General features: G+C 45.9%; 1 protein-coding gene across 10 annotated transcripts in view; it reads right to left on the bottom strand.

Annotated features, from left to right (window-relative positions):
* ARID1B (AT-rich interaction domain 1B) overlaps window positions 1-26,316 on the bottom strand; it is a 439,835-nt gene that overhangs the window by 10,772 nt on the left and 402,747 nt on the right. For 6 of the 10 annotated variants that reach the window (XM_045865795.3, XM_045865797.3, XM_064598275.1 and 3 more), the window contains 8 exons: window positions 25,698-25,807; window positions 24,813-24,971; window positions 18,623-18,832; window positions 15,738-15,942; window positions 10,298-10,436; window positions 9,912-10,084; window positions 3,393-3,543; window positions 837-933 (listed from right to left, as the gene is read on the bottom strand). In XM_045865795.3, the coding sequence (XP_045721751.2) occupies window positions 837-933; window positions 3,393-3,543; window positions 9,912-10,084; window positions 10,298-10,436; window positions 15,738-15,942; window positions 18,623-18,832; window positions 24,813-24,971; window positions 25,698-25,807 (1,244 nt within the window). The remainder of the gene's footprint in view (window positions 1-836; window positions 934-3,392; window positions 3,544-9,911; window positions 10,085-10,297; window positions 10,437-15,737; window positions 15,943-18,622; window positions 18,833-24,812; window positions 24,972-25,697; window positions 25,808-26,316) is intronic. The other 4 variants (XM_045865798.3, XM_045865800.3, XM_064598272.1 and 1 more) reach the window with 3 other exon arrangements.

The raw sequence follows: 26,316 nt of genomic DNA, 5'->3' as shown, positions 1-26,316 counted from the left end.
ACCTGAAAAGTTATTTAGAAATAGCAAATTCTTGGGGCGCCTGGGTGGCTCAGTCGGTTGAGCGTCTGACTCTTTGGTTTTGGCTCGGGTCGTGATCTTGCGATTGTGGGATTGAGCCCCACATCGGGCTCCCCACTCAGAGGGGAGTCTGCTTCCTCCTTCTCCTTCTCCCTTTGCCCCACCCCCCATGGCCCCGCTCGCACGTGTGTGCACTCTCTCTCTCAAATAAATAAAACCTTTAAGAAAAAAAAAAAGAAAGAAATAGCAAACTCCTGTGTCTGAACAGCCACAGCACGACGTGCAATTCTCTGAAGCACTAGGGGCTACTGCAAGGTTATCCTACACAATTCAGGATCTACGGTTGCATCAACCAGCACCCACCCATCCTATGTGGGCAAAATACCTGGTCATTAATATCTCAGTTTTAAAAAGCCGATTAAATTTCATCTTGGTATTTAATATTTTAAATTATTTTTATCTACACATCTTTAAAACACCGACAAATTTCTATTCGAAAATGGCATTTGATAGGACAATACACACAACAGACACGTGTTTAAAATATTCTTTACTCGGGCTGATTCTTCTTGACAAGGCTGAACGTCCTCTACTTCCTACAACATGTGACCTTTGTTTCAGGATACCATCTATTCAGAGCTTTTTAAAAATTTGCTGACTTCAAAATCCTAACAATATTTTCTAGCATAAGCAAACGGATCCTGATTGTTCAATAAATGCTACTCATTTTTCTTATACTTCCTAAAACTCTGCAGAAGTAACACAAGTTGGGGTTTTAAACAGAAAGCTCAGAGATGCATGCCCGCTCGCCGACTCACCGGCTGCTGTGGATACAGGCCGGGCTGGTGTCCTCCATATGGCGGCTGTCCTGAGGCAGGGCCTTGGCCTGGGTACTGCTGCCCGTAAGGTTCATGCCTAGAGTGAGGCATTCAAAGAACACTTCATTGTCAAAGGACGTCAGGCCAAGAGAGAAACCAACAGTTCATTTCTGGAAATCGCGCACCCCTTAATGGTCTTGTCTTTCCTTCACTGCACACACTTTCCAAGAGAGGCACGCCGAGCAGAAACAGCACTTTAACTTTTAGCCACAGGGATGGCAACACCCATTTTGGGAATGCTGCCAATCTCCTGGCTGGAAGGTGTGCGAGGAGCCCCGGCCAGATAGGCTGGCACCCCTGTACCTCTGGGCAGAGTCTCCGCCCCACCCACCGACGCGGACCCGGGCAGCGAGCGTCATGCAACCCCATGACGGGAGGTATTAACGAGAGCCAGAGACAAGAAAAACAATTTAAGAATCAAAGCAGGACTTCCAGGAGTACCAGAGCACAGACCTATAATCGTGGAAAATGTCTCTACTTATTTTCTCACTATGGATACAAAATGTTCAGTTTTTTAAAAGAATACTCCACAATTAATCCAAATGATACTGAGTTAGCTACTAATTGTAAAAATGTAACTACTCAAACTTTTGAAGGCCCATGACCCTAAAAGGCCACAGAAAAGAGTAACAGAGGGGACTTAAAAGAGTGACAGGGCTGATTTAAATGTGCTCCTATTAAATCTGAAAATGGGAATGTATAATATTTATTTTTCAACTCCCATTACATTGAGAAGCTATAAATACCATAAAAACAGCATGCGTAAAAGAGCAATGGAGTTGAAGTTTAAAGGGATAAACTGGTTTTGTTAGTATACTAATTGAATCCCGTAAGAAAGAGGATACTTGCACTGAATATATTCCTAAACTGGTCAAGGAATGAGACTAAGAAAGAAAACAAATGGATTTGGAGAACATCACAGGTAAAACAGATACAGAGGAAGCGTGTGCTAAGGGCATTAACAGCTAGAAGGAAGCTTACGTTAGGAGGAAAGAAATAATAACTGATGCAGGTAAAATTTAAGCGAAACAAGTTAACACTTTTCAGGAAGCATAAGGTAAACCCTAACGTGGTAGAGCCAAAAATGACTTAAACTAGTTCTAGAAAGTCTTCTAGGAGAAACAGAACGGTACATTTGCCTGGGCTCCGTTAAGAATATATGTTCCAGGAGAAGTGTTCTTCCAATCTCATCAGCCAAAAAAAAAAAAAAAAAAAAAAGGAAAAAGAAAAAAAGAAAGCTTCTTCTGGATCCTCAAAAACAAATCGAAATAAAATCCCTAATCCAGTACACTAAACATGATGGGAAACGGATTCATGCAGACATCACTAATAAACGTTCGCCACACCACAGCCAGGGTCAGAATGAGAAATCTAGATTCTTAAGTCTAGAAAGAACCAAAACACTTTAAGCTTGTGATGGCTGTGTCTGAAGAAGCAGGTGCATGGAAAATGCCAGAAAGAAAGCTTCTCTGGTAATAAAACAGTGGCTTTCAAACTTTCTTCGCCTTTGTGTCACACCAGCGGAAACCTCCTCACGACTGTCACGATTCGCCCCTGTCCACGGCCAGCACGTGGTCTGGGGGAGCAGCAGTGACGGAGGGAGTCTCTGAGGAACATCGCCACACGGGATCCTGAAGGAACGGAGCCGAGGCCATCCCCACCCCGAGCCTGGGGCTGTGGCTACAGTTAGAACCGGAGCCTTCTAATGTGCCTCCATTTTCTTCAAAAACCACAGATATTACGTGAACGACTTTGCTTCTGAGCACTTGTGTATTAAGGAGGCAAAGAACATACCAGCAGGGGAAGGTGCTTTCAGGGTCTGTATTTAAGTCGGGGGCAGGCGTAAGTAAGGGGCCTTCTTCACAGAAAGAAGTCTACCGTGAGCCGGTTTCCTGTTAACCCCGAAGAGACATTTCAAGGACCGTCCTTCTGCCTCAGCAAAAATAATCTGCATGAGCACCGAAACCCAACTTGCTACTCGATGCCCAGATGCCATCCTGAGAAGAAGCATCTGGAAACAAGACTGCCGGGGCTTTCCTCAAAGACGTTATTCAAAGAGCAAAGTATGCTCTCTGTTTAAGACGTTCGCAGGGAAGAGCGGAAAGACCTGAGGAGCCAGCGCCAGGAGGGAAGACCTTCCCAGAGCTCCCTGTCACCCGGGGCTGCGGGGAGCCCAGCGTGGCCCCCGGTTGCGAGCACGTGCCTGAGGAAGAGCTGCAGGCGGGAAGGGGGCTGGGCGGGGCCGCGCAAGGCAGCCGGAGGGGCGGGGCGCAGCCCGGGGCTGGCAGGGCCACCGGGGCTCGGGGCCTCCAGCTCTCGGGGGTCCTTCTCCTCCTGCTGCTGCTGTGGTCGTCGGTGGAGGCAGGCGCCCGACCCCAGCCTTACCAAGTCCAGCAGGAGAGCAGGTGGCGTGCGTGTCAGCAGTCACCAGGCTCGGAGATGTGTGTGCGGGGAGAGGCTCTGGTAGACCTCATGGTCCTCTTAGACAACGCTCACCTTCGATCGTAGCTGGCTCCGTAGGGAAACTGCTGCCGCTGCCCCATGCCCAGACTGGACATCGCTGCGGAGGGACTCTGGTTATACATGTCCTGCATGCTGCTCGTGGGCATCTGCCCTTGAGTCATAAAGGGCTCACTACCTCCAGGCACTGCAACATTTTAAAGGAGAGAGAGAAAATGAGGCATTTGCGAAAGCCAAGGGGCCCAAAGAGCCCTTTCCAGTCGTTTGTTATCCTCAATACGGCAGACATTTATCTTATTCTTAGTGTGGCTGACAACAAAACAAGCCGAAGAGTGTAGGTCTGGAGTCAAGATGGACCTCAAGATCCCTATCCCTTACCCCATGTACAGCCTCATAGGAGCCCCTCCCTTGCGGATGAGCAGAACCCACCAACATGGTGAGGTGTTGCTCCCATGATTACATACATTTTATGGCTAAAGGGATTTCACAGATGTAACTAAAGTTACCAATCAGCTGACTGGCAGTCAACTAAAAGGGAGATTATCCAAGTGAGTCCCTTAAATCTGTGTCTAGCGGTCAGAGACACTCTCCTGCTGGCCTTGAAGAAGCATCCATCACGCAGTGGAGAGGGCCAGATGTTAGGAAGGGGGGCAGCCCCTAGGACTGTGAAGGCCCCCAGACGACTGTCCTCAAGACAAGACCTCAGTCCTACAACTGCAAGGACCCAAATCTGCCAACAACCTCAACGAGCTCAGAAGAGGCCCCTGCGCCGCAGATAAGCAGAGTCCTGGCCGACACCCTGATGTCTGCCGTGGGGGGCCCCAAGCCGAGCGCCCACAGGAACGCGGGATCCTATACGGATGTTGTTCTGGGCAGCTGAGGTTGCGGTAATTTGTTATGAAGTAATGTAGGAAACAAACACAGGCCCTTTCTTGGGGTGCTTACCAAACTTCTGAGTTTCATTCCTTATCTATGAAATAAGGTTGGTCATGCTGCCTCCTGCAGTGGGTGTGAGGAAGAGATGAAATGCACATACAGGTGGCCCTTCACACAGGGCTTAAGAGGTGCTGACCCCCTCAAAGGTGAAAATCCACGTGTAACTTTGGACTCCCCCAAAACCTAACTACTCATAGGCGACTGCTGCCCAGAAGCCTTACTGATAATGTACACAAATAACACAATAAAGGGGCACCTGGGTGGCTTGTCAGTTAAGCATTTGCCTTCGGCTCAGGTTGTGGTCCCAGGGTCCTGGGATCGAGTCCCACATCAGGCTCCCTGCTCAGCAGAGAGCCTGCTTCTCCCTCTCGCTCTCCCTGCTCGTGCTCTCCCTCTCCCTCTCACATAAATAAAATCTTAAAAAAAACCCTACAAATTTTGTACATGTATCATATACAGTATTCTTACAGTAAAGCTAAAGAAAATGTTAAGAAAATCGTAAGAGAAAATACACTTATAGTACTGTACATCTATTTATTGGAAAAAAAAAAATCTGTATAAGTGGCCCTGTGCGGTTTAAACCCATGTTGTTCAAGGGTCAACTGTCTGAATAAAGCTAGTTGCCTTCCGTTCTAGTGGAAAAAAGTAAGAAAACTTAACATGAATACCCATCTACTGACTCACTGCAAAATCTGGATAAAGAAACCCACTAGGGAATTAGGAATAACTCAAGAATGGATGAAATACAAGTATTTCTATCAGGGCCTAGAGTGGCAATTAGGTCAAATATACAAATTAGCATCAGCTCAGAGCCTGAAGGAAATTGGGTCAAGCCCAGAAACTAGCCTGTAGGCAAATTAAACATTTTAATGCAAATCTTAATTGATATACAGTGCTACTACCTTTCTTCATCCTAGGAAGGTTACTTTTATGTTACACGAAGCAAAAGCTGGTTAGACTTGGGTGAGCTGATAGAATTTGCTGGGCTGGAAGAAAAGTGCAGATAATGAAGTCTAGCGCCGGTGGGATGCACTGAGCTTTCCCATACTTCATTTTATTTAAGCTCAAGTCAACAGGCGGCAGATTAAGTTCTGATGTTACTTTCCATTTTATAAATGTAAAAACAGAGGTAGACAGACATTAAGGGGGATAATTAAATAGCTTAATTCCTTGATACACAAAAAAATTCTTAAAAAGCCAGTAAGAAAAAAAGACCATCAGATTAAAAAAATGGGCAAAAAAATGGACATTCAGAGAAAAAGAAAAATAAGTGGCTAATCAATATATGAAAAGATGTGTGACTTCACTAATAATTAAAGAAATCCAAGTTAAAACAGTTATGAGACTTTCCCCTCCCCTAATCCGATGGGCAAATATTAAAAGGACCGATAATGGTCATTCCTGGTGGGGGAGTGAGGGTCCACACACTCTGACATGCTCATGTGAAGAGTACTACATTGGCCTAACTTTTGTTGATACCTGTTACGGGAGTGCTATATTCTGATGACCCCCAAGAGTACTGACAGCCTATGAGGTCCCCGCCCACAGTGCGTTCTGGCGTGGTCATGTGACCAGCATTGACCCACGGGGCACTGGCAAATGCGATGCCGCAGAGGGTTCTATGTGCTGGCAACTGGGGCGTCCTCCTGAAGTGCTCCTTCTGGTAACCCACCCACCAGGTCATGAGGCACCCTGGAAGTTCCGTGGGACGGCCCCTGGAGGAGGCCCCCAAGCGACAGCTCCTGATGAGTTCCCAACAGAGCCTCCGGATGACACCAACCCTTCAAGGGACATCCCAGCTCCAGCAGAGTTCCCAATCAGTCTCCCTGACGACAGCAGGCGCCTCATGTCCCAAGCTGACACAACACATGCAACGAAGAACCACCCCGCCCATCAGGGAACTGTGAGATGCAACCAAACGCTGGTGTTGAAAGCCACTTCGGGTGGCAGTTCGTTATGTAGTAAAAGACACTCAGTAAACTAAAATAAAAGTTCAGATCCCTTGATTTAGTTATTCCTTTAGGAATCTATTTCATAGAAACACAATTACAGGTGTGAAAAAAACAGCTACATCAGTCAATAATCACGGCATCATTTTTTTTTTTGAAGATTTTATTTATTTATTTGACAGAGAGAGACACAGCGAGAGAGGGAACACAAGCAGGGGGAGTGGGAGAGGGAGAAGCAGGCTCCCCGCCAAGCAGGGAGCCCGATGTGGGGCTTGATCCCAGGACCCTGGGACCATGACCTGAGCCAAAGGCAGTCGCTTAACGACTGAGCCACCCAGGCGCCCCTGCATCATTTTTTATAACAGCAAATTATGAAACAACCCGTTCAGTACTAGAGCATTAAAAAGAAAAGGCAGGGGCGCCTGGGTGGCTCAGTCGATTAAGCGTCTGCCTTCGGCTCGGGTCATGACTGAGTCCCGCGTTGGGCTCCCCGCTCAGTGGGGAGTCTGCTGCTTCCTCTGGCCCTCCCCTGTGCTGTGCTCTCTCTCTCTCTCTCAGATGAAGAAAAAGTAGGTGGGGGACCCTGGGTGGCTCAGTCGGTTGAGCGTCTGACTCTTGGTTTCGGCTCAGGTCACAATCTCAGGGTCATGGGATTGAGCCCCGAGTCGGGCTCTGCGCTGGGCGTGGAAGCCTGCTTGGGATCCTCTCCCCCCCCCCCAACTCCTCCCCCCTTTCCTCTCCCTCTCAAAAGAAAAAAAATAGGATTATGTGTACAGATACTAATGGATATTTAAAATATACTGTTTAGATATACAGTATGTAAATATTCACTTGTTGTTCACTTGTAAGCAAGTAATGGGCCGGTCAGTCAGTAACGCGTGCAGGGAGCTGGTGGGGCAGGCAGGCGGCTGGGGCTGAGGTTGCTCCGGCCACGGAGGCTCAGACGGTCTCTGGCACGGCCCCCATCACCACACGAGAGTCCAGGAGCAGCAACAAAGCACGGCTGCCCCCGATGCTGGTCGTTACATGACGAGTCAGAGCACCCCAAGTTCACGCACAGAATAATGTGAACCGAGGAAGGTAAACCTTTATTATAACAGGGACAGGGCTATACAAAAACCTGTTTTCTGTGGCTTTTCTGCTCATCTGCTTTAATTTGGTGCTAAATACACCAGCATTGTGAGGTAGCAGGTGAGCTGCAATATCCCGGGGAAACGTGAGAAGGGCCTTCCCTCTGAGCCACTGTATCATTTACACGGTGGATGCAAACACATTATATAGGTAGTGAGTGTCTAACAAGGTGATCCACAATCACCCCCCCATTTATTTTCAGAGTAAGAAAAACCGCAGGCATACAGAAACAAAAGCAATGTAACCCCCTATGTCCAATATAGCATATAGGCAGGATACTGGAATGGTTCACCTAACTTTTGAGGCCGGATTCCAAACACTACTAGTTATTTTTCCCTTGTTATTGTCAAATTTTCAGAGTCTAAAAATGTGATACAACCACCATCAGCAGTAACAGAATGTTCTTTCTACTATCTCATACCACGAAGAAAAATAGCTACCTCCAACACGTACAAGGCTTGTGAATTTCTGAGCTTAGGGATTTATTGCATGTTCTGCAGAATATTTACTCGGAATAAGCAACTCTGAAATGTTTTGAAAGGAAAAATTATAGATTCTCTTACGTGGTATAACAGGTATCTGAAATGTTACGTAAGAAATAGATATTAAACATAATCTCATTTGTTAATTAAATGATTCATGCCTAATACTTATAAATTTGAAATTATTCATTTTTATTTTTCACTGGTCCATAATAGTTGTGAAAACACGGCTTTGGGCTTTATGTTTCTCTCCACTTAAGACAAGATATCAAGAAATTTGCATACCCTGAATATCTAAATCGAACAGAAGTACTATTGTTTTAAGGGATGCCGGAAGAAGTACTTCCGTAAAAATAGTATTCACTACTTTTCGGTATTTTTTTCAATGATATTCACATCATGCCTCAATTTCACGGCCCGGCTGCATTTGGAAGAGTGCCAAAGAGCACTTGGAGTCTGTGTGCCTCGGGAGGCGCTCAAAGGGCGGAGGCTTAGATGCTCTGTTCTCAGTGCCAAGCGAACGCCAGGGACTGAGCAGCATAAAGGGAAACACCCCCGCTGGGTGTTTGCTAACGTCGGTCAGAACTCTCCCACGTTCTCGGCGATCCCATCCACCCCACAGTTCTCCATCCCACTTCTCTGCTTAGTTCTCTAAAATGATTCCTAATTCCAACGCTCTGCCCGGCTTCAGACAGACACGCTCCACCACCTACCACCTCAGTCACCTTGGGCTTTCCCTCTCTCCTTCCTCTCCCTCCTGTCCCCAGTGCAGGCTCGAACAGTGAGCCTCTACTTCCCAGTCGTGCATCTCCAAGGTAGTAACGTCACCCTCTTGGTCCCTATCACTTGCTTCGTCCCGTGACCCCCACGTTCACTCCAGCCGCGCGGCCTGTTCTTTCACCAACCACAGCGAGCACGTCCCCTTCTCTCTCTTCACTGCTGGGAGCTGACTCCACCCCGTCATTTCTCCCCTGGGCTCTCACAGGGGTCCCCCCAACACATTCGCCACAGTTGCCACTTGTTTATTTATTTATACGATTTTATTTATTTGAAAGAGAGAGAGCTAGAGAGAGCATGACTGGGTGGGTGGTGGGCAGAGGGAGAAGCAGGATCCCCGCTGAGCAGGGAGCCCGATGCGGAGCTCGATCCCGGGACCCTGAGATAATGACCTGAGCTGAAGGCAGATGCTTAACTGGCTGAGCCACCCAGGCGCCCCACCAGTTTTTTATTTTTTAACAAAAACCCAGTCGTGTCACTTCCTGCAGAACATCTTTCAGCTAGGGTCCAAACTCATCCACAGGCCCATGAAGGCTGAAAGGTTCTGGCCCCAGTGGTCCCGATGGCTTCCGTGCGCTCGGCCTGCCCCCCCGGGCTCACTGTGCCCCAGATGCCTCTACCTCCTCAAACATGCCAACCCCTGTCCTGCCTCGAGCCTCCCCCGACTCCCTGCTCTTCTCTGACTGACTCCTCATTCCTCAGGTCTCCGCGGATAACCGACATCTCCTCAAAGCCCTCCCCTCCCGACCACCCTTTCTCAGGGGGATGTCCTTCCCTCCCACGACCCCCACCCCATATCCCTGCACTTTGTGTCCTTTCTTCCTTTTTGTTTCTTTTCCATCAGGTCCTTTCTTCCATCAACCACCATATTTAATTATATATTTGTTTGTTCCCCAAGACACTGTCAACCCCAGCAGGAACTCTGTCTGATTTATCAACACACCACCCCGCACCTGGCCCTCGCCCAGCCCGTCCCACAGGACATCATCTGTGAGGCCAGGGAGCACCACGAGCATGCCTGCGCATGCGCGTGTTAGTCATTCTCCAATGGGCTTTTTGTGCACTAACTCAACTAAGCCTCATCACACCCTTTAGGCAGGTCCTATTATTACCCCAGTTTCTAGATGAGGAAACTGAGGCTTCCCCCAAGGCCAGAAATTTAGTAGGTTGAGGAGCTGGGACTCAGCTATGTCTCGAATGGGTAAGTGAATTGGTTGCGGGACGGCAGGGAGAAGAATGTCCTCTGCACCAAGCCTGGGCAGAGGTCCCTCTGCACTTACCTTTTCTCATTCCACCAAAGGGGTCCTTGTTGGGTTCATAGGGCATCCTTCCCATCACGTCGGGCATGCTCATGCCCTGCTGGTAGGGGGCGCTCGGAGTCATGGAGTTCCGTTTCGGGAATGATGAATCACTGGCGTCTGAGAATGGGTCGTGCACGCTGACTGTACCGCTTCTGAAGAGATGAGGAGAAGGAAAGCACCATGAAGTGGCAGGAGTGGCCACCAAACGCTTGCTCAGAAAAAAGCCTAACTTGAAAATTGATGTGAAAACCATCCAAAAAAAAAAAAAAAATGACACGTAGTAATCAATATTTAAAAACTCGCGACAGAACACCACTTCTCCACAAATCGGATGTCGTGGGGCTCACGGAGATGCTTTCGCATACCTTCCACCTTGCATCGGGGTCATCTGTCCGTGAGGGGTGGAGGCTGGGGTCGGGGGCTTCAGGTCACCGGGGACCTCTGCCATCGAGTTACTGCCAGTTGACTGGGGGGTCTGTGGACCTTGCAAGGATCCTGAGTTAGCTGGCAGTAGTAGTACCAAAAGAAAAGAAGGAAAAAACGAGAGGTTATCAAGTAAGCTCATCCTTCCCACTTATCAAAAAAAAAGGACAACATGACACCATCTTGTTAGAAACAGTGACAATATCCCTTACTGGTAACGACGTAGTAAAATTAGTTGCTCTTATATTGTTTATTGTGAAAATTAGTAACTTTTTTTTTTTTTTTAGTAATCTACTTGGCAACATACTTCATTTGTGAGCCATAAAACATATTTATACCTCTTGACTGGGCGATTGCTTTCCTGGGTATTTATCTCAAGAAAATAATCTAATATAAAAGAAGGCTTTAAGCAGAAAAATGTTTATTTCAGTGTTGTTTATAACGGAGATAATCTAAATGTCTGAGAGTAAGGAAAAATTTGGTATACCGATTTGATGGGCTATTGTGCTATTTTAGGGAAAAAATTAGAAAAATTAGTACCAGATCTTAGGCAATGAGAAATGTTCAAGTCGAAACGCAATGATACAAATTAGTAATGAGCCTTATGTCACTTCAATGCCTCCTCAATGTCTGGACGTGTCTATGCTATGTCATTAATAAAGCCATTTTTAGAGCTATGGAATCAGATTTGTTATTACAAAACCGAAGTCATGCTCTTTGGAGTTCTTTAATGTCATTATCAGAGTCCTGAGATTTGGCTTTAACTATAATTACGCTATAATAACAGCTCAGAATTGAGCAGATCTTTTCTTTCTTTTTTTTTTTTTTTAAAGATTTTATTTATTTATTTGACAGAGAGAGACACAGCGAGAGAGGAAACACAAGCAGGGTGAGTGGGAGAGGGAGAAGCAGGCTTCCCGCTGAGCAGGGAGCCCGATGCGGGGCTCGATCCCAGGATCCTGGGATCACGACCTGAGCCGAAGGCAGACGCTTAACGACTGAGCCACCCAGGCACCCCGAGCAGATCTTTTCAAAACTTAAACTCATCTCATTGGAAAACATAATATTTTAAGGGTTCCTGCTTTATCAGCATCCTTTGCATGTTAGGTGCCCAATAGACATTGCCTTCACTTGTTAATTAAACGAATACTTATTGAATAAATAACATACTTTCTATATGGCTTACTATATTGTTTTTTCTACTCCTGAATGCACCAGTGGCCCAAACTGACAAAAAAGACAAAAATTCCTGCTCTCATGCAGTTTACAATAAATGCTTTCAGAACCGTCACGAATGGCAGAATCACTGGCTGCCTGGAAGTGACAATACTGTATATGCTATTATCTGGAGTCCCTTTCCTAGGAGGTGTCCAAGACTCACTACAATTACCATCAGCCACATCTAACTGTCGAGGAAATGGGGTTCAACAAATCACCGCAGATTACAGAGCGCGCTGGGAGGGAGTCTGAGATGGAAATGAGTCTAGCACTTCCACTCAGAAAGCCTCAGCAGAACAGGAGGTCTCTGGTGAGATCAGGCCCCCGGGCCTGGCCTGCTTGGGAGTGAGTCCTGAGCATGGGCCACCAGGGCTGTATAAGGAGTCCCCTGAGTTCCCCAGGACCACAGTGACTCAGGGCAGCTCTGGGAGGTGCAGGGAAGACTGACTTGAAAAGTAGAAATCTTTTTAATGTAGCTATGGCAAAAGAAAAGCTTAGTAATGCATTGCTTATAAATCATATTTTGGTGAAACCCTGGAAATACATATTAAATAAGTAGACTGTAATAAAAGAAAAAAGTGGCGTCTTTTGTAACTGTGTAAGGATAATCCTACAGCTGTGTCTGCCCCAGAGTTGGCGGGAGAAATAACATGCTTCCCAAATCACAGACCACACTCCACACGGCAGACCGTACGGCTTCCCTGGAAACATGGTTCACAGGCTGTGATTTCAGAATGACCCTTATTTACAAGTATTCACATTTACAGCTAATAAAAAAAAAAAAAGAAAAGAAAAATTCTTCCCTCTGCCAGTGTTTTTTCCTTTCCTTTCAGGAAAAAAAAAAAAATGAACCCAACCTCTTAAAGCTCCATTAATAGATGAGGCTGGCGCACGCTGTAGGATCTCCCTACCTTTTGCCAGAAGCTACAAATGTATACTCGAAAGTAAACAATGGAAAGGTTATTGAAGGTTAAGTACATTCACACACTTCAGACTGTACAGCCAGACTCCTAGCTGGGAAGATAATTTACACAGCACGAACCTGGTGCCCTAATTCTGGCTGGGGTTGCGGGAAGGAGGAAAGGGAGAAGGAAGGATAGCTGATATGTCCCAGTCTACTGTGACTAGAGGTCACCCAGAGGGCACCTTTGTTTATAACCTGAACCCCTTTCTCATTTATCTTCCACTGAGGATTCCCTAGTTGGCTCCATGACAGGTTTTGTGACATCACCTGTCAGCTAATAATAGAAATGCAGTCAGCCACCTGCCAGCAAAGATGGATGGGTTTTTGGTTACAGATTTACTAACTGAATGCGGAGCTCCCTGGCCCCCCACCCCCACCCCAGCCCCACCCCCCAACGCCCCCCAGCTTCCAGGCGGCCCAGGCCACTCGGGGAGGTGATTCCTGCAGCTGTTCATTAGAACTCCACAAAGTTATGCAGGCTTATTATAATGAGATCCCCATGGCACCTCCCAGAGGCAGCTGTACCCCCGGCCTTGCCCACGTTTCGTTCGGGAACTTTCTCTCATGGACTTGCTCGAGTCCCTGCAAGACCGTAGCCCGGAGCTCCGGCGAGGGGCACCACCCAGCCAGCGACCGGTGACGATCGTGGCGCCCCCAAGGGCTCAGGGGCTCTACTGCCAGAGGCTGGCGGAATGACGTTCAGCCCACGCCAGCCACGCCACATCAAAACCGGAGCGCGGACGGATGAGTCACAAGGCTGACATGGCCAAGGGATCCGGGATTTAGGCTGCCTCAGAGTGTCCATTTCAAAAGCCGTCCAGCACGTTTCCTAGGAGTCTTTTCGTTTAGTTTGCCTGGATGGGCTGCTAAGAAATACACCGTAATTGCCTTCTGATGGGGAAAACGGACTTCTAAGAACACAGAGTTTGGCTGAAAATTTGTTTTTAAAAATTTTGTAGTGTAGGAGACCCCAACAGGGCAAACGGTTTGGAATAATTTTTTTTTTTCCTCCTTGGACAATAAATATATTTCATTTTCCTTAATGCTAGTTCTGGAGAAGGCTGGTTTTGGTTATGGAGCTGTTGTTCCTCACTACCCCACTGACCAGTCTGCGTGTCCTTCTGTCCGGCTGAGCAGGGCGTCTTGAGCAGCGCGGAGAACAGAGAAGCAAGCCCACCAGCCCCGTGTGCTCGGCGTGAGGCCGCCTGGGCCGTGCCCTGACCGGGAGGCTCGCTACAGGACGCCCTCCCTTCCCTGCCTCCAGTTCCCCCAGACTTCGGACCGTGTGGACCACTGAGAAGAATGTATTGTCAGAAGTGCATCTGCAACCCAAGCTCTTTTGTGCAGTTAAAACGATAATGTTGCCATAAAAACGGTAGTTTAAAAAAGGGGAAAAAGGGAAGAGCTGACTGTTGAGAGAACAGGCCCTACACTTTCTGAAGGGTTTGTGCCTCAGCGGGATTGCTTGTACTGAAGCTGATGCTCGCTGGGAGAGCTATTCTCCATACAGAAGTGCAGCCCATTCAGTGACATGGGTTTTTCCTGGCAAATAAAATATACCTTTACATCTTTGCAGACCTCGCCACTTTGGTCCCTACACCCCACTGAGTTTTTATTTTGGAAAAATAGTTTCAGGGCTGTTCAGAGGCAGCTTGTTTTACTCTGTGAACTGAATGTAACGTTGTGAGACTTTTAAAATTAGATTTCCCAGTTTTTAAGGTATACCGTGACTGCAAAGGCTTCGGATGCTTAAGGGTGGGGTGAGGTAGGATTTCTAATTGTGTTTAGAACTGACAGGTCTAAATATATACCTCGGTGCATCCCCTACAAGTGCATCTCGGCCCTCCGAAGTATTTAGGTGAGACCTCTTGATTAGGGACCGCAGACACTCGCGTTGCCCTCCAGAAAGGAGCTGGAGGAAACAAGGAGAAAACAGCTCTCTTTGGCTCACAGATACCTCCTTCTATGCGCAGAAGGCGTCCCTGTGACAAGGCCGTTTCACATACAGGCAGAGGAAGACAGTAGGTCCAGGCATAATGCTCGAGCCGGAAGCCACTCACCGGCAATGAGATTCGGGGCCAGTTATTTGGATTTTATGTGTTAGTTTTCTCATGGCCTGCGCGATTTTGAGACAGTATGTGCGTCACAGGGCTGATATAACGATTAAATGGTAGAGCACGTAGGAAGGTGCCTGGCACACTCTAAGTGTCTACGAAATGCCGGCCTTGGGTCGCAGAACAAGCCTGTGTGATGGGAAGTGGCAGGAATGGTCAGTCCCGTCTTGCATGTAGGACCGTGGCTAAGTGCTGACCATCACTCGGGATGGGAAGGGGCTGGGAAGGGGCCAGGCGAGAAAACAGCTGGATTTAACTTGAGTGAGGTCACCACCCAGAACTGGGGATGATGCAGACTTCTTCCTCTCTAAGAATACAGTATTTACCAAAATATAATGATCCAGGAATCTGCAACGCTAACGGGTAGAGCATAGGTTAGTGGGAGAGCGGACAGCGTGGCAGGGTCTCCAACGGCTGAGTGGAGAGACCGGAGAGAAGGCAGGTCTCATTAGTTTGGTTTCGCTGAGAATGCAGGTGAACCGCATTATTCCCAGGTAGGGTTCCTAAGACTCCTGACCTGTAGGTCAGAGCTGACTGCTGGGTCTCAGAACCAGGGCTGCGTGGACCTTTCCCACGCCAGGTTCGCTGGATTCCCTATAAGCGAGGACTTGCTGGGCAGGGGACATTGAGAACTGCGTCCAGATTTCATTTTGCTGACCCACAGCTCAGAGTGTCCCCGACAGAAGCAGAAGTGGTAGGAGCTGGTGGCTACACTGCAGGGTGGCGTCTTCTGGGAGCACTAAAGTGTTTGCACAGGTTACTGGGGAGTTAGACGGAGTGTTTTGAAATACCTGCAGAAGGAATAGAGGCATAGAGCTCAGAATTCCAGTCTCTCTCGACCAAGGAAGGTAAAGCAGAAGAATGGTGCCTTTGCAGTGTAGGCCCGGACTGTATCCTCTCTTCCCTTAAGCACTGCCAACGGGGGGTCCGATACAAAACACCCTTTGTCCTCAAAGATCCCGCGTTCTGTCTGCTTTCCTAGGCAGCGGCCTTCTCAGGACCCCCGAGGGGCTGCAGGGACTCGTGGTGTCCAGCCGCGGGTGGCCCCTGCCTTTCCCCGCCGACAACTGCAGTACCCGCACTTACCAGGAGAGGGCGGCTGGAGCTTGGGCTGCTTCTTGGTTTCGGCCGTGCTGAAGACTTCCGGCGGGGGCTCCTCCCCGCGCTCTATCTTGCACTCAAAGGCGAACAGGTACTGAATATACTGCTTTTTCAGGGAGCTCGCTGCGCTGCTTGAAGTGCCAACATTTAGGTTGGTTGCCAGCTCACGCCACTTCTTGTTTTTATTGACCTAGCAAAAAAAAAAAAAAAAAAAAAGGCAGGATCATTGGTTTGCAGCAAAGTGGCTTGTTTAAAGCCAGGAGACAAAAAAAGCACTTAATGTCTTGGTTTACTTTTTTTTTTATTTGCCTCTCTTAACTAATGCTCATTACTCCCACTCAGTAGTGTGCACAGACAGCATTTACAGTTATAAAACCATTACGGGACCTGCTGATAGCTACATAAAAAGCATTGCTCGTCGAGATTCTTCTGCCTGGTGCACCTTCTAATGCCTCACACTCTTCCAGGCCGCTGTGGCTCTGAGCCAGCCCTCTTCTCCGGGCAAACGTACGCTCCCACTGCCCCCCATCCCACCTCTCATCTTAACAACAACAACATCAACAAAAGGCATCTGAAAACAAATTTAAAAAGCAATAACATAACTGTTTTGCAATGTAAGTGTTTGAGACTTGATATGGAAAACAGTGTTCCCTTCCAACAGCCACAGGCTCCCAGAAAGACGAGCCTGTAATTCTAGCCGCATTCCTCCTCTCAGGCGGCATTCCTAGGGTGTTGGGCAGAGGTGACACTGGGGGCAGCCCACACCAGCCATCAGCCCTGGTGGCTCTGCCAGGACACCAGCTGACCACGTGGCAGGCCCAGTGAGCTGGTGAAGGCGCAGGGCATGGGGGACTGCACGGGGGACGACACAGGGTTCCCACATACACTCAGGCTGCAGAGAAGGCAGCGCAAAGTGCGGAGGAAAAAAAAGGGAGAGAAAGCCTGAAATGCTACAAAAGGATGTGGGGCATTAACTTTTGATTCCCACTTGGGCCAGAGTTATCTAAGGATGAATGCCTGAAGGAAACATGCAGACCCGCAAATACTTGGGGACTATTTTGCCTTTAGGTATGTACGCCTTGTGCTAAGTAGCACAGTAAGGGTTAAGGGAACAGTGGGTTTTTTTTTTAATGAAATGTTCCATTTTTGGATTCAAACTTTCTCACAAAGCTCTTTATGTCCATTTACTTAGTACTAAATGGTGCATGATAAACAAAGCTCAGGTTGCTCGCGAAATGCCCAATTCCACTTTTGGCACTTAATGCCAGGCTGCAACGAACAAGCAGGCGTGCGGGTGGCTTTAGAAGGGCTGGGCAGGCTGTTGCCTGGACACCCTGAAAAGCCAGGCTTTGCACTGATCTCTAAGTGACTGCAAGTACCTGCCCCGACCGCATCTGAGGGCCACCAGCCAGATATCGAGATGGGGTATGAGCGACAATGTGGCCAAGTGGCTCACCGCTGTGCATCACAGCTATGATCAAACCTCCCTTGTTAGCTAGGCCAGCAACGAGCCTTACTTGCAGACCCAACACGGTAACCCACACCGTTGACAGAGTCTAAGTAAGGTGTCCAGACACTCTCTATACTTGTTTGAGGGTGAGAGTGTCCCGAGGATTCTAAAATTCTATGCCAGGGGGTTAGATGCAGAGGGGAAAGCCTGGGGGGGTCTAGGTGCAGGGGAGAGGTGTGCATCTTGAGCTCTCCCTCCACGGACCGACTCTCACTCACTTGGTCTGCACTGTATGACTTACCATCCATTTCCGCAAAGCCTGGAATCAAGCCCTGTTTCAGTTGTACACCGCGGGTCTCCGGTGGGATGAGGCACCCCAGGGAAGGCTGAGAACAAAGGCCTCTCCTGCATACCCGCACAGCACTGAGACCAGGGCGGGCCCTCGGTGACACTTGTGGATGAGGCGACTCACTCTTGGACCCGTGGCACCTGGCCAGAGCGCAGGGGACCACACTGTGCCCTAGATCCCCTGGGCCCAGAGCAGCTCCTCTCACTGATCTGGGTGGGAGCCCAGGTACTGGCAGGTTTTTAAAGCTCCCCAAGTCATTCTAATGAGAGCTGCCGGTGGATGGGAAGAGCGCACGTCTCAGAATGAGCAGGCCGGGCCCGCGCCTACCCTGTGTGCCCTGGGCCACATGATCGTACCTCATTCCGGGACAGCTTCCTCCTCTCTTGAGGGCGGATGCCTCCTGCATTTTAAGGGTATTCAGAAAGACAAAGCCAGAACAAAGGTAAAGCACAGTGCCCAGCACGCAGTGGGCACGTATCCGGGGACACCCTTTGCCCTGTTCCTCTTGCAGGACCCGTGCTTGGAACTAGACACCATGCTGCAAGCGGCGCCAGGACCCTGGTGAGGACAGTGTGGCCCCCTGGGCACTGACTCTGAGAGGGCAGGCGCTGCCGAGCCCTGAAGATGAGTGCCCTCTGAGACTTGGCGCCGCCCCTGCGGCATCAGTTGCTCCAGACAGAGGGCAAGAGTGAATTGGATTTAGAACGATTGAGACGATTAATTGGGTCATTCGCAGAACATTTCTGGAGTGTTTCCTATGGCATCTTGCAGATCCCACAGAGTTCTACAGCGGTCAGGGAACCTAAAGAAAAATCTAGCCCAACCATGTCACCTCACAGACGAGAATGGAGGTCCATATAAATGACCTGCCGAGGTCACCCTGCGAGTTGGTGGCAGGACCAGGGTCCCAAGCCCTAGTGCTCTCCCCTGCAGCACCAGACACGGAGCCCACAGGCTTAGCTTTTTCTTTATGGGGGGTAAAAAAAAAAGTTTGAGTCTGCACATTCCAAGAAGCCCGCAGGGAGAGCTTACGTGCAGGGTCTCCGCGTGGACTCACTCAGGTACTCTCACCTGTGCCAAACCTCCAATCTCCTTGACGCAGACGTAGAGCCGGAACAGGTCCAAGGGCTTCTTGCCCACGGCGGGCAGACTCGAGACAGGCGAGCCCCTCTCTTCCATGAAGGTAAGGTATCTGTCGACCCACAGCTTTCTCTCTGGCTCATTCCCCAACTCATACACCTTTGTGATCTTTTCCCCAGTGGTGGTGGAGGAGCTGGACTTCTAGTGCCCAGAAGGAGCGTTTGGAGGTGGGGTAGGGGCAGGCAGAGGGAAAAGGGAAGAAGGTGAGAAGAAAGTAATGAGCTACCAAATACAAGAAGAGAAGAAATTTAAAAACTATTGCTATCACACAACAATTAGGAATGAAGGCTACTAGTTCAGGCACAAACTATACATTTTCTTAATTAAGACTTTACTTTGACTTTAAATAAAGGGCCCAAACTCCCTTTTACATACTTAAAGAACAAAAACAAAAAAAAGCAAAAACCTTTTTTTTACTTGATATAAGCGTTGAATCCCAGAAGGCATGATTCCAATGACACCTCACGTCATTTTTAACAATAAAAGGGTGCTCGCTCATAGAATAATCACAGTGAATTTAAAATTTCACATGTATGTAATATTATAGAGCCCCCAAAACTATATGGCCTCTTACTTCTTGTCAAAATAAGAATGGCTAATGTGTGTCCTCATTAAAATGCTACAGCATATGGAGGAAAGCAGGTATGGGACTTGCTGGAAAATGTAAGGTAGGTCCCAAATCCCAGGGACCGGTGGTGTGGGCTCTGTGCTCATTGGCAAGCTTTATAGACTAGTGGCCAGCTAAAGTTTTGGCATTTGCTCATGATGACTAGCTTTCCCTACTTAAGATTTCTTGAATTTCTCTACCAAGGCAAGGGGCCCCTAGAGAATTATTTAAACAGATTTCTTAGGCAACCATGCTTTAATCACAAACACATGTGCTATTTCATACTCCCTGAACATCTATGGATAAAAATATACATTTACTTTTACACACATGGGTTTAGGGCTCATGTGGTTTATATTGATGCTCTAATTCTTGTCTTTGTTTTTCTAATTATAGCTGATACTAAAATGTCAAAAGTTACTGTTTCTGCATAACCAAAGCCCACCTTCCGGGTTACGTGATCTGGAAAGGTAATACTTCTGGACCTAAACAGCTCAAATGTCTATCTTTCCTTTCTTTTATGTCTCTATATTTGTAACAGTGATTTGTGTACTTGTACTCTTTGCAACTCCAGGGTTATTGTGAAAAATTACTTCTAAATTCGCAATGAAGATTTCCTTAGACTAAGAATTGACTGCATTTCCTCATTTGTATTTACCAGTTATCATTTGCAATTGGATAGCCATTGTTTTAGATGGGAGTTTTTCTTAACTCTTTTCCATTACATTTAGCTTAACAATATTAAACACATAGCTGAAATTTTGGGGGTTAAATAACATGACTGCCATTGAGGTCTGATATTACTTTATTTAGCAAAGGATCCCCAATAAAAGTAGGACCTCAGAAAGGATGCCTGAGAATGAAACTAACAAAGCTGGTGAGTGGCAGTTTCTCCCCCACTTAATGTGTATTTCTCCTGAGCTACTCCTGCTGAAATTTTAAGCCTTCAGACTCAGAATTATTGAGGCATAAAATCTTTACATTAAATACAAAAAAAAAAGGGTGATACAAATTGATGTAAATAAAAAATTTAGGGTGGTAGGATAAAAAAAGTGTCATCTTTTAGAATTTACACTGATGCCAAGGTTAAACAGTAAGTCACTTAAACATTTTACTTTAGATTAGAGCATATTCATATATATATAGCGATATGTCCATATACATACTCAGAAAGTGGAACACACTGTATATCCAAATGATAAGTTCTTAAACTTTCTCTTCCATATTCTTGTACCCAAGGAATATCTGACTAGGAAAAGAAACTGTCCGACTGCATTTTATACCACATTCCAGAAGCTTTGTCATCACTAATGGGGTAGTTATTACGAAGAGGTTTCTAAATGCTAGTTTAAAAATATTTTTTTCCTTTTGGGGAGCAGTAAAAAATGGGTCTGATGTTTTTTGAAAAATTAGAAATAGAACAGGAGGAAAAAAGCATTATCACCTAAAATCAATAATAATAAAACCCCCCCCGCCAACCTCTCTCTTGCATTTCATTTCTGAAAAATTGAGAAGTAAAAGTTTGACATTCAATTCAGGGTAAGAGAAATAAAAGCAGTCATTTCGATTTAAAATTACTTTGAGTGTCTCTACCAAAATTCTGAATGGAAGATCCACCTGCCATTTCTGGCCTGGTCCTCTCCAAGGCCAAACTGGGGAAGGCTTCTGGGAGGATAGTTAATCGGGACCCGAGCAGAGAGACTACGCAGATGTTTGTTCCCATTTATGAAATGAGTGTATCTCATAACCTGAGATGGGCCTAAAATAACAGTATACTTAGTTTAGCTATATATATTTTCACTTTTCTTGCCATCCTTTGTTAAATGAACTTGAGTTTAATTAACTTCTGCACACCTCATTTTGTTCTCATAAAGTTAGAAAACCGTAATGAAAATAATGTTTTTTTTAATTGAATTGTCTTGTTTTGCATAGCATCGTTTTTAGATCTTTAAAAAAGACTTAAGGATTTTTATGGCACCATAATGTAGGAAAATGCATCTCTATGGAAAGAAAGTGGTCAGGCCTGAGGTGACGTGTTAGGTCCCAGAAGAGGCCTCCCAGGCACCCGAGCTTCCTTCATCTAAATCACTTGTCACCCACTTTGTCGTCCGTGGCCCCTGGTTACACAGCTTATAAAAAGTGTATGCTTTGCATGGGATTACTGGTCTGTCCTACGTCTTCCCGACTACATTTTAAGTTCCACGAGGCAGGGGCTGAGCTGATTCTGAATCACCGTGAGCACACTGGGGGTAGCTGCTATCGGATCTGTTCTGTGAACGGGTACTCAGACGGACAAAGAAGGTCTGAGAAGTCTGGCACCCTCCAAGGAAGAATGCGCAGCTGAATAAAATATCCTATAAACGGGATTTCAGTGATCAAGGTGCTAAGGAGACACTGACGCAATCTAACGAGACTGAAAACAGAAGGGATCATCGTGCCTATGGCTGGCCCTTGCCACCTCCACTCCCAGCCTCAAGGTCTGTTTCCTAGCCAGTTATCAAAGTCGGTATGTGGGTGTCTGAACAGAGAAGAAGGACGTTAAGGAAACAAAAGTGTTAGGAAATAAAGGGTACGTACTTTATTGCTGATTGGGCTCAACACATACCTTCTTCAGTTCACAGACATTGGCTTTGCTGTAACCTTTGGGGAGGTGCCATCATACAGTCTACCCACCGACCTCAGGCCAACAAGCCACCCCACAGAAAGATGGGATGACCCTTCCAGGTCTCTGGGACCACCTCACACTGCTTCAGCATTGTAGAAACTGTATCCTAGTGCCCTGAAGTGTCATGGACCCAAGAAAAGGGAAGGGAGATCGCTAAAGACTGTAGCAGGACATTACAGCGCCACAAATGTTTTCCTTGCGTGTAGTTTAATTAAGTCTGTAAGTACAGTTTTCCTCAAATCTTTCAGGCAGATTTACATTTCAGCAGTCTTTACCATATGCCTGGTAATATGTGTATGTGCAAATGTTTATTTTTATTTTAGAACGTTCCATAACAAAACAATGTTGGTCCATAGCACACTGTCAAAGCATGGAACATCTTTATCATGTGGTCCATTTCGGGCCTGCTGTGAGACAGGTTTTAGCAGAGACACTGGGAAGAGCAATCTGAAGTACAAACTGAAGTTGTGTCTCAGAAAGGACAGTTAAATATTCCTAAACTGTGCATGTCAGCAGTGATTTGACAGCAGAGATGCTCTCGGGTCCTTCCTTCCCAACGCTTTTGGTACCCTTCCTAAATTAGCATCTCATCCAAGGCAGGGGCCACGTTCTGAATGCAGAGCTCCTCCTGTCCTTCTCTACCGCTGGAGCCAGAAGTTTGCTTGTAAATTCTTTTCCTTTTAAGATTTTACTTATTTATTTTAGAGAGAGAGCGCACAAGCACGAATGGGGGGAGAGGCAGAGGGAGAGGGACAAGCAGACTCTGAGCTGAGCGTGGAGCCCGGGGCGGGGCTCGATCCCACGACCCTGAGATCATGCCCTGAGCCGAAACCAAGGGTTGGACGCTTAAGCAACTGCGCCACCCAGGTGCCCCATAAATTCTTAAACATAAAATGGTTATGGTACAGGAAGAGATAATGTATGTTGAAATATTTAGAAAAAAGGAAAAAGTAATATACAATTTTAAGCACAATTGTTTTATAATCAGAAAATGAAGTCTACAATTCATTTTACTTTTTTCTTACACTTAAGTGGAAAGTGGGCTTTTTTTTTTTTTTGGATAGAAGTTTCTTTCCTACAGGACTCATTGTATGGAGATAACCTGATTAGTTAAGTTAAAATATCATAAATATCTCACTCAATCTTTATAAATCCAGAGTTGGCAATGTGGAATTTTTATTTTTTTATTTTTTAGTTAATTTATTTTTTTAAACACGTAATATCATCTATTAGTAGTCTTTGTTTTTCATAACTTACTATTCTTAATTATTACCTTAAGGTTTTAAAGATTATTATTTTCAACCTCTGAAATTTTTCCCTCTGAGCCAACATACAAATGTTTTCGAAAAGTTATAATTTGAGTTCCACCTGTTAACTTGACAGTAGGCCGATTCAAAAATGCTTTTCTTATGATTAAGACAAAACAAAACACAACACCGGGGTAGATTATGGGGAAAACCCCCATAACGCTGGCTGCCTTCTGAGACTCAAAGCCAATAACACAAGGACATCAAAATGCAGGCTTTGCACTCCCCCTTCCTGTTAGTTCTGCTTAACCCGCCCTAGAGCATTTTTCATTTCATCTTGGTTGTTGCAAAAGCGAAACATGTCTACAGAGAAGGTAACAGCGAATATCGCCCTTTCTTCCTCTGAAAAGGAAAATGCTGGTTATGCTCGAGCTCCACATGAATTTTACAAACATTTACTGGAACCACCAACCCTTCAAACCTTCAGCTCTATCTGTTTAAACCAGTGAATGGATAATTAATAGCAGCCTCCTTTTGGGGTTTTGACTAGATTGCCAGATTCTGCACATAGAGTCTTCTTCCCTCCAACTTGCTTTTCCTGAGCTGTACTCTTCAATACATCGTCTTACAAAAATTAGCGTGTTAATTAAGCCTTCTTGGCAAGTAATTGCATGTTAAGGTTTTTTTTTTTATTTTAAACAGATCTTTTGATTCCCTATATGAATGTAAAATAAAAGTTACTACAGTGCCATTCTTACTCTTTTTTTTTTTTTTTTTTAATGGCACAGAATTAATTTCTTCAGTAGGAAAATAAAGGCCAAGCTCTATGGACAGAAGAACATTAAGGCTAAAAAAAAAAAAAAAATTCCCTTACAGGCACATCACCATTTTTGTTTTTTACATATCATATGGAAATCAACACTTAATTTCAAGATGATCAGCAATCTTGTGCAGGAGGTAATTTTTCTATCTCGACTGATTCTAATGTAGGTACATATTATTAATCCAAAAGTAGCATTCCAAATATTCACATGTGGTGACATTCCTACACCTTTTCTGTTAATTTCTGACAGGTGGATTGAAACAAAGCAGGGCTGATATTATGCTAACCCATGCCCAGAGTGTAATATCTATATTTTCAGGTAGGCAGTTTTGAAATAAGATGTTTCAGATACAACAGCCCATGAAAGATTTAGGCCAAAGGCCAAATTTGTCATTTACTCTGTGGCTGCTATTAGTTCCCATGTAAATGGAGAAGTAACTCGTTTTGAAGATCTTCTGTAAGTGCACAACGGATCAGACATTTAAACAAAGTCACTGCGTGAAGGAGTTTGGACCCAGTAACACAATCACATGCTTTGTACAGAGGTGCTTCTTTATAATAGCCGTTTTATTACCAGAAATCAACTTCTATGATTTACACAACGTTACTCATTTCGTTACTAGTATAATTATCAAGAAAACCCTTTCATGGATAAATTATGAAGAAAAAGTCTTATAAAACAAATAAATAAGCAAGCATTAAAGTAGAATTAATTAATTATCAAAAAACCCCAAAAACCGAAAAAAAAAAAAAAACACAAAAAAACCAGAGCCACTTACAGGGCTTGATGGAGTCTTTGGCCAGCCTGGGCTGCTAATGCTATCGCTTTCATCTCCATGAAATGAGGAGATGCTAGCAGAGCTGGGGGACATTGGGGAAGGGACTGGCAGGTTGCCGGGGGTTGGGGGCTGAGAAATACCCTGAGAGCTGTAGCTATCCTGTGGTAGAGGAATAAAAAAAAAAAAATGACAAAGGTAGGGCAAACTTTATTTAAAATAACAAAAAGCACATCCAGTTTAACAGACTAATTTTTATATATAATGGATATATATAAAGACATGGACAAACAAACACACGAAAACACACACATATAAAGGTATTAAAACAACATTCTTAATTAGTATAATTTGGTAAGTTTGCTGGATGCTGGATAAGGCTACTATGCCACCATGCTTACTTCAAGCTTACATGGAATGCTAAGCATGGGTTACCCCTTATGAAAGAAAGAAAGGAAAAAAAAAGCTGTTCACCTTATTTATCAAATAAGGCAGGAAAGCAAAATATTAAGTATGTTGTTGTTGCTGAGGCGGCCAAAACAGGAAGCTATAAACTGAAGGCAGAGAAAATGGCTGCAAGTATCAAAACCAGGCAAGACCCCTTCCTTGTCCCCACCCCCAAAGCATCTCTCTTCGGTGGGTCTTGTCCCTCCGCCCCTCACCCACCACCATGAGTTCAATGCCGTAAGAACTAGTAACTTTCAGATCCACACCATGGAGGGGGTGGGGAAAGAGAGGAGAACTACAAACGTGGTGCACGAGATGGACGCATGCAGAAGAGAAGAAACCAAATGGAAACAAAAGTGGAGGCTGACACCAGTGACTAGAACACCACGGCAGCTGCAGGAAGGCAGATCCCACACCGCGTGCAGAGGAGAAAGGAAGTACCTTCGACTTGCTCTCAGGCTGCGGAGTGCCTTCTTCTTTACCGTCGGCTTTGAGAGGTATGGGCAATTTGGATTCCCCGGGAGACATCATATCTGCAAGACCCATAGATGCTAATCGAAAACAGGAGAAAGAGTTTAGGATTATACATGTGATGCATCGGGCTGTGTTCCTGCTAACACAAGTTACTGAGTGACCCATGGGGCACTTGAATTTCCCTTGAAGGAAGAGAAGAAAAGAGAAATTGTAACTGAGGGCACACCAGTTTTCTGGAAATCTAAATAGCACGACATTCTGCCAGTCCTTTTTTAACTTAAAAAAAACAAAACAAAACACAATCATTTACTCAACACCCAAACCACTGAAAGGCAACTCATATCAATATTATTTTTTCAAAATTACTGTAGCTTCACTAGAGTAGGTGACAGGTGGAAGTTAAGTCCAATGTTTCAACTGCTCATCCGGAGTGAAAGGAAATACTGGGTGTGTGTATTTTTTACGTGGTGACTGGAGGATTTCATGCCTTCTTAATTTCCCAAATTTATAGAATCTACAGTTTGCAAAATCACTTGACATTTTATATTGCTTCATTTGAAAGTCTTATCTATCGCATGTGGCCTAG

The sequence above is a fragment of the Mirounga angustirostris genome, unplaced genomic scaffold (assembly GCF_029215605.1).
Source record: "Mirounga angustirostris isolate CCGP_5_RB_7025 unplaced genomic scaffold, mMirAng1.0.hap1 SCAF_8, whole genome shotgun sequence".
NCBI lineage: Eukaryota > Metazoa > Chordata > Mammalia > Carnivora > Phocidae > Mirounga > Mirounga angustirostris.
This window is presented reverse-complemented; position numbering and strand designations above follow the sequence as displayed.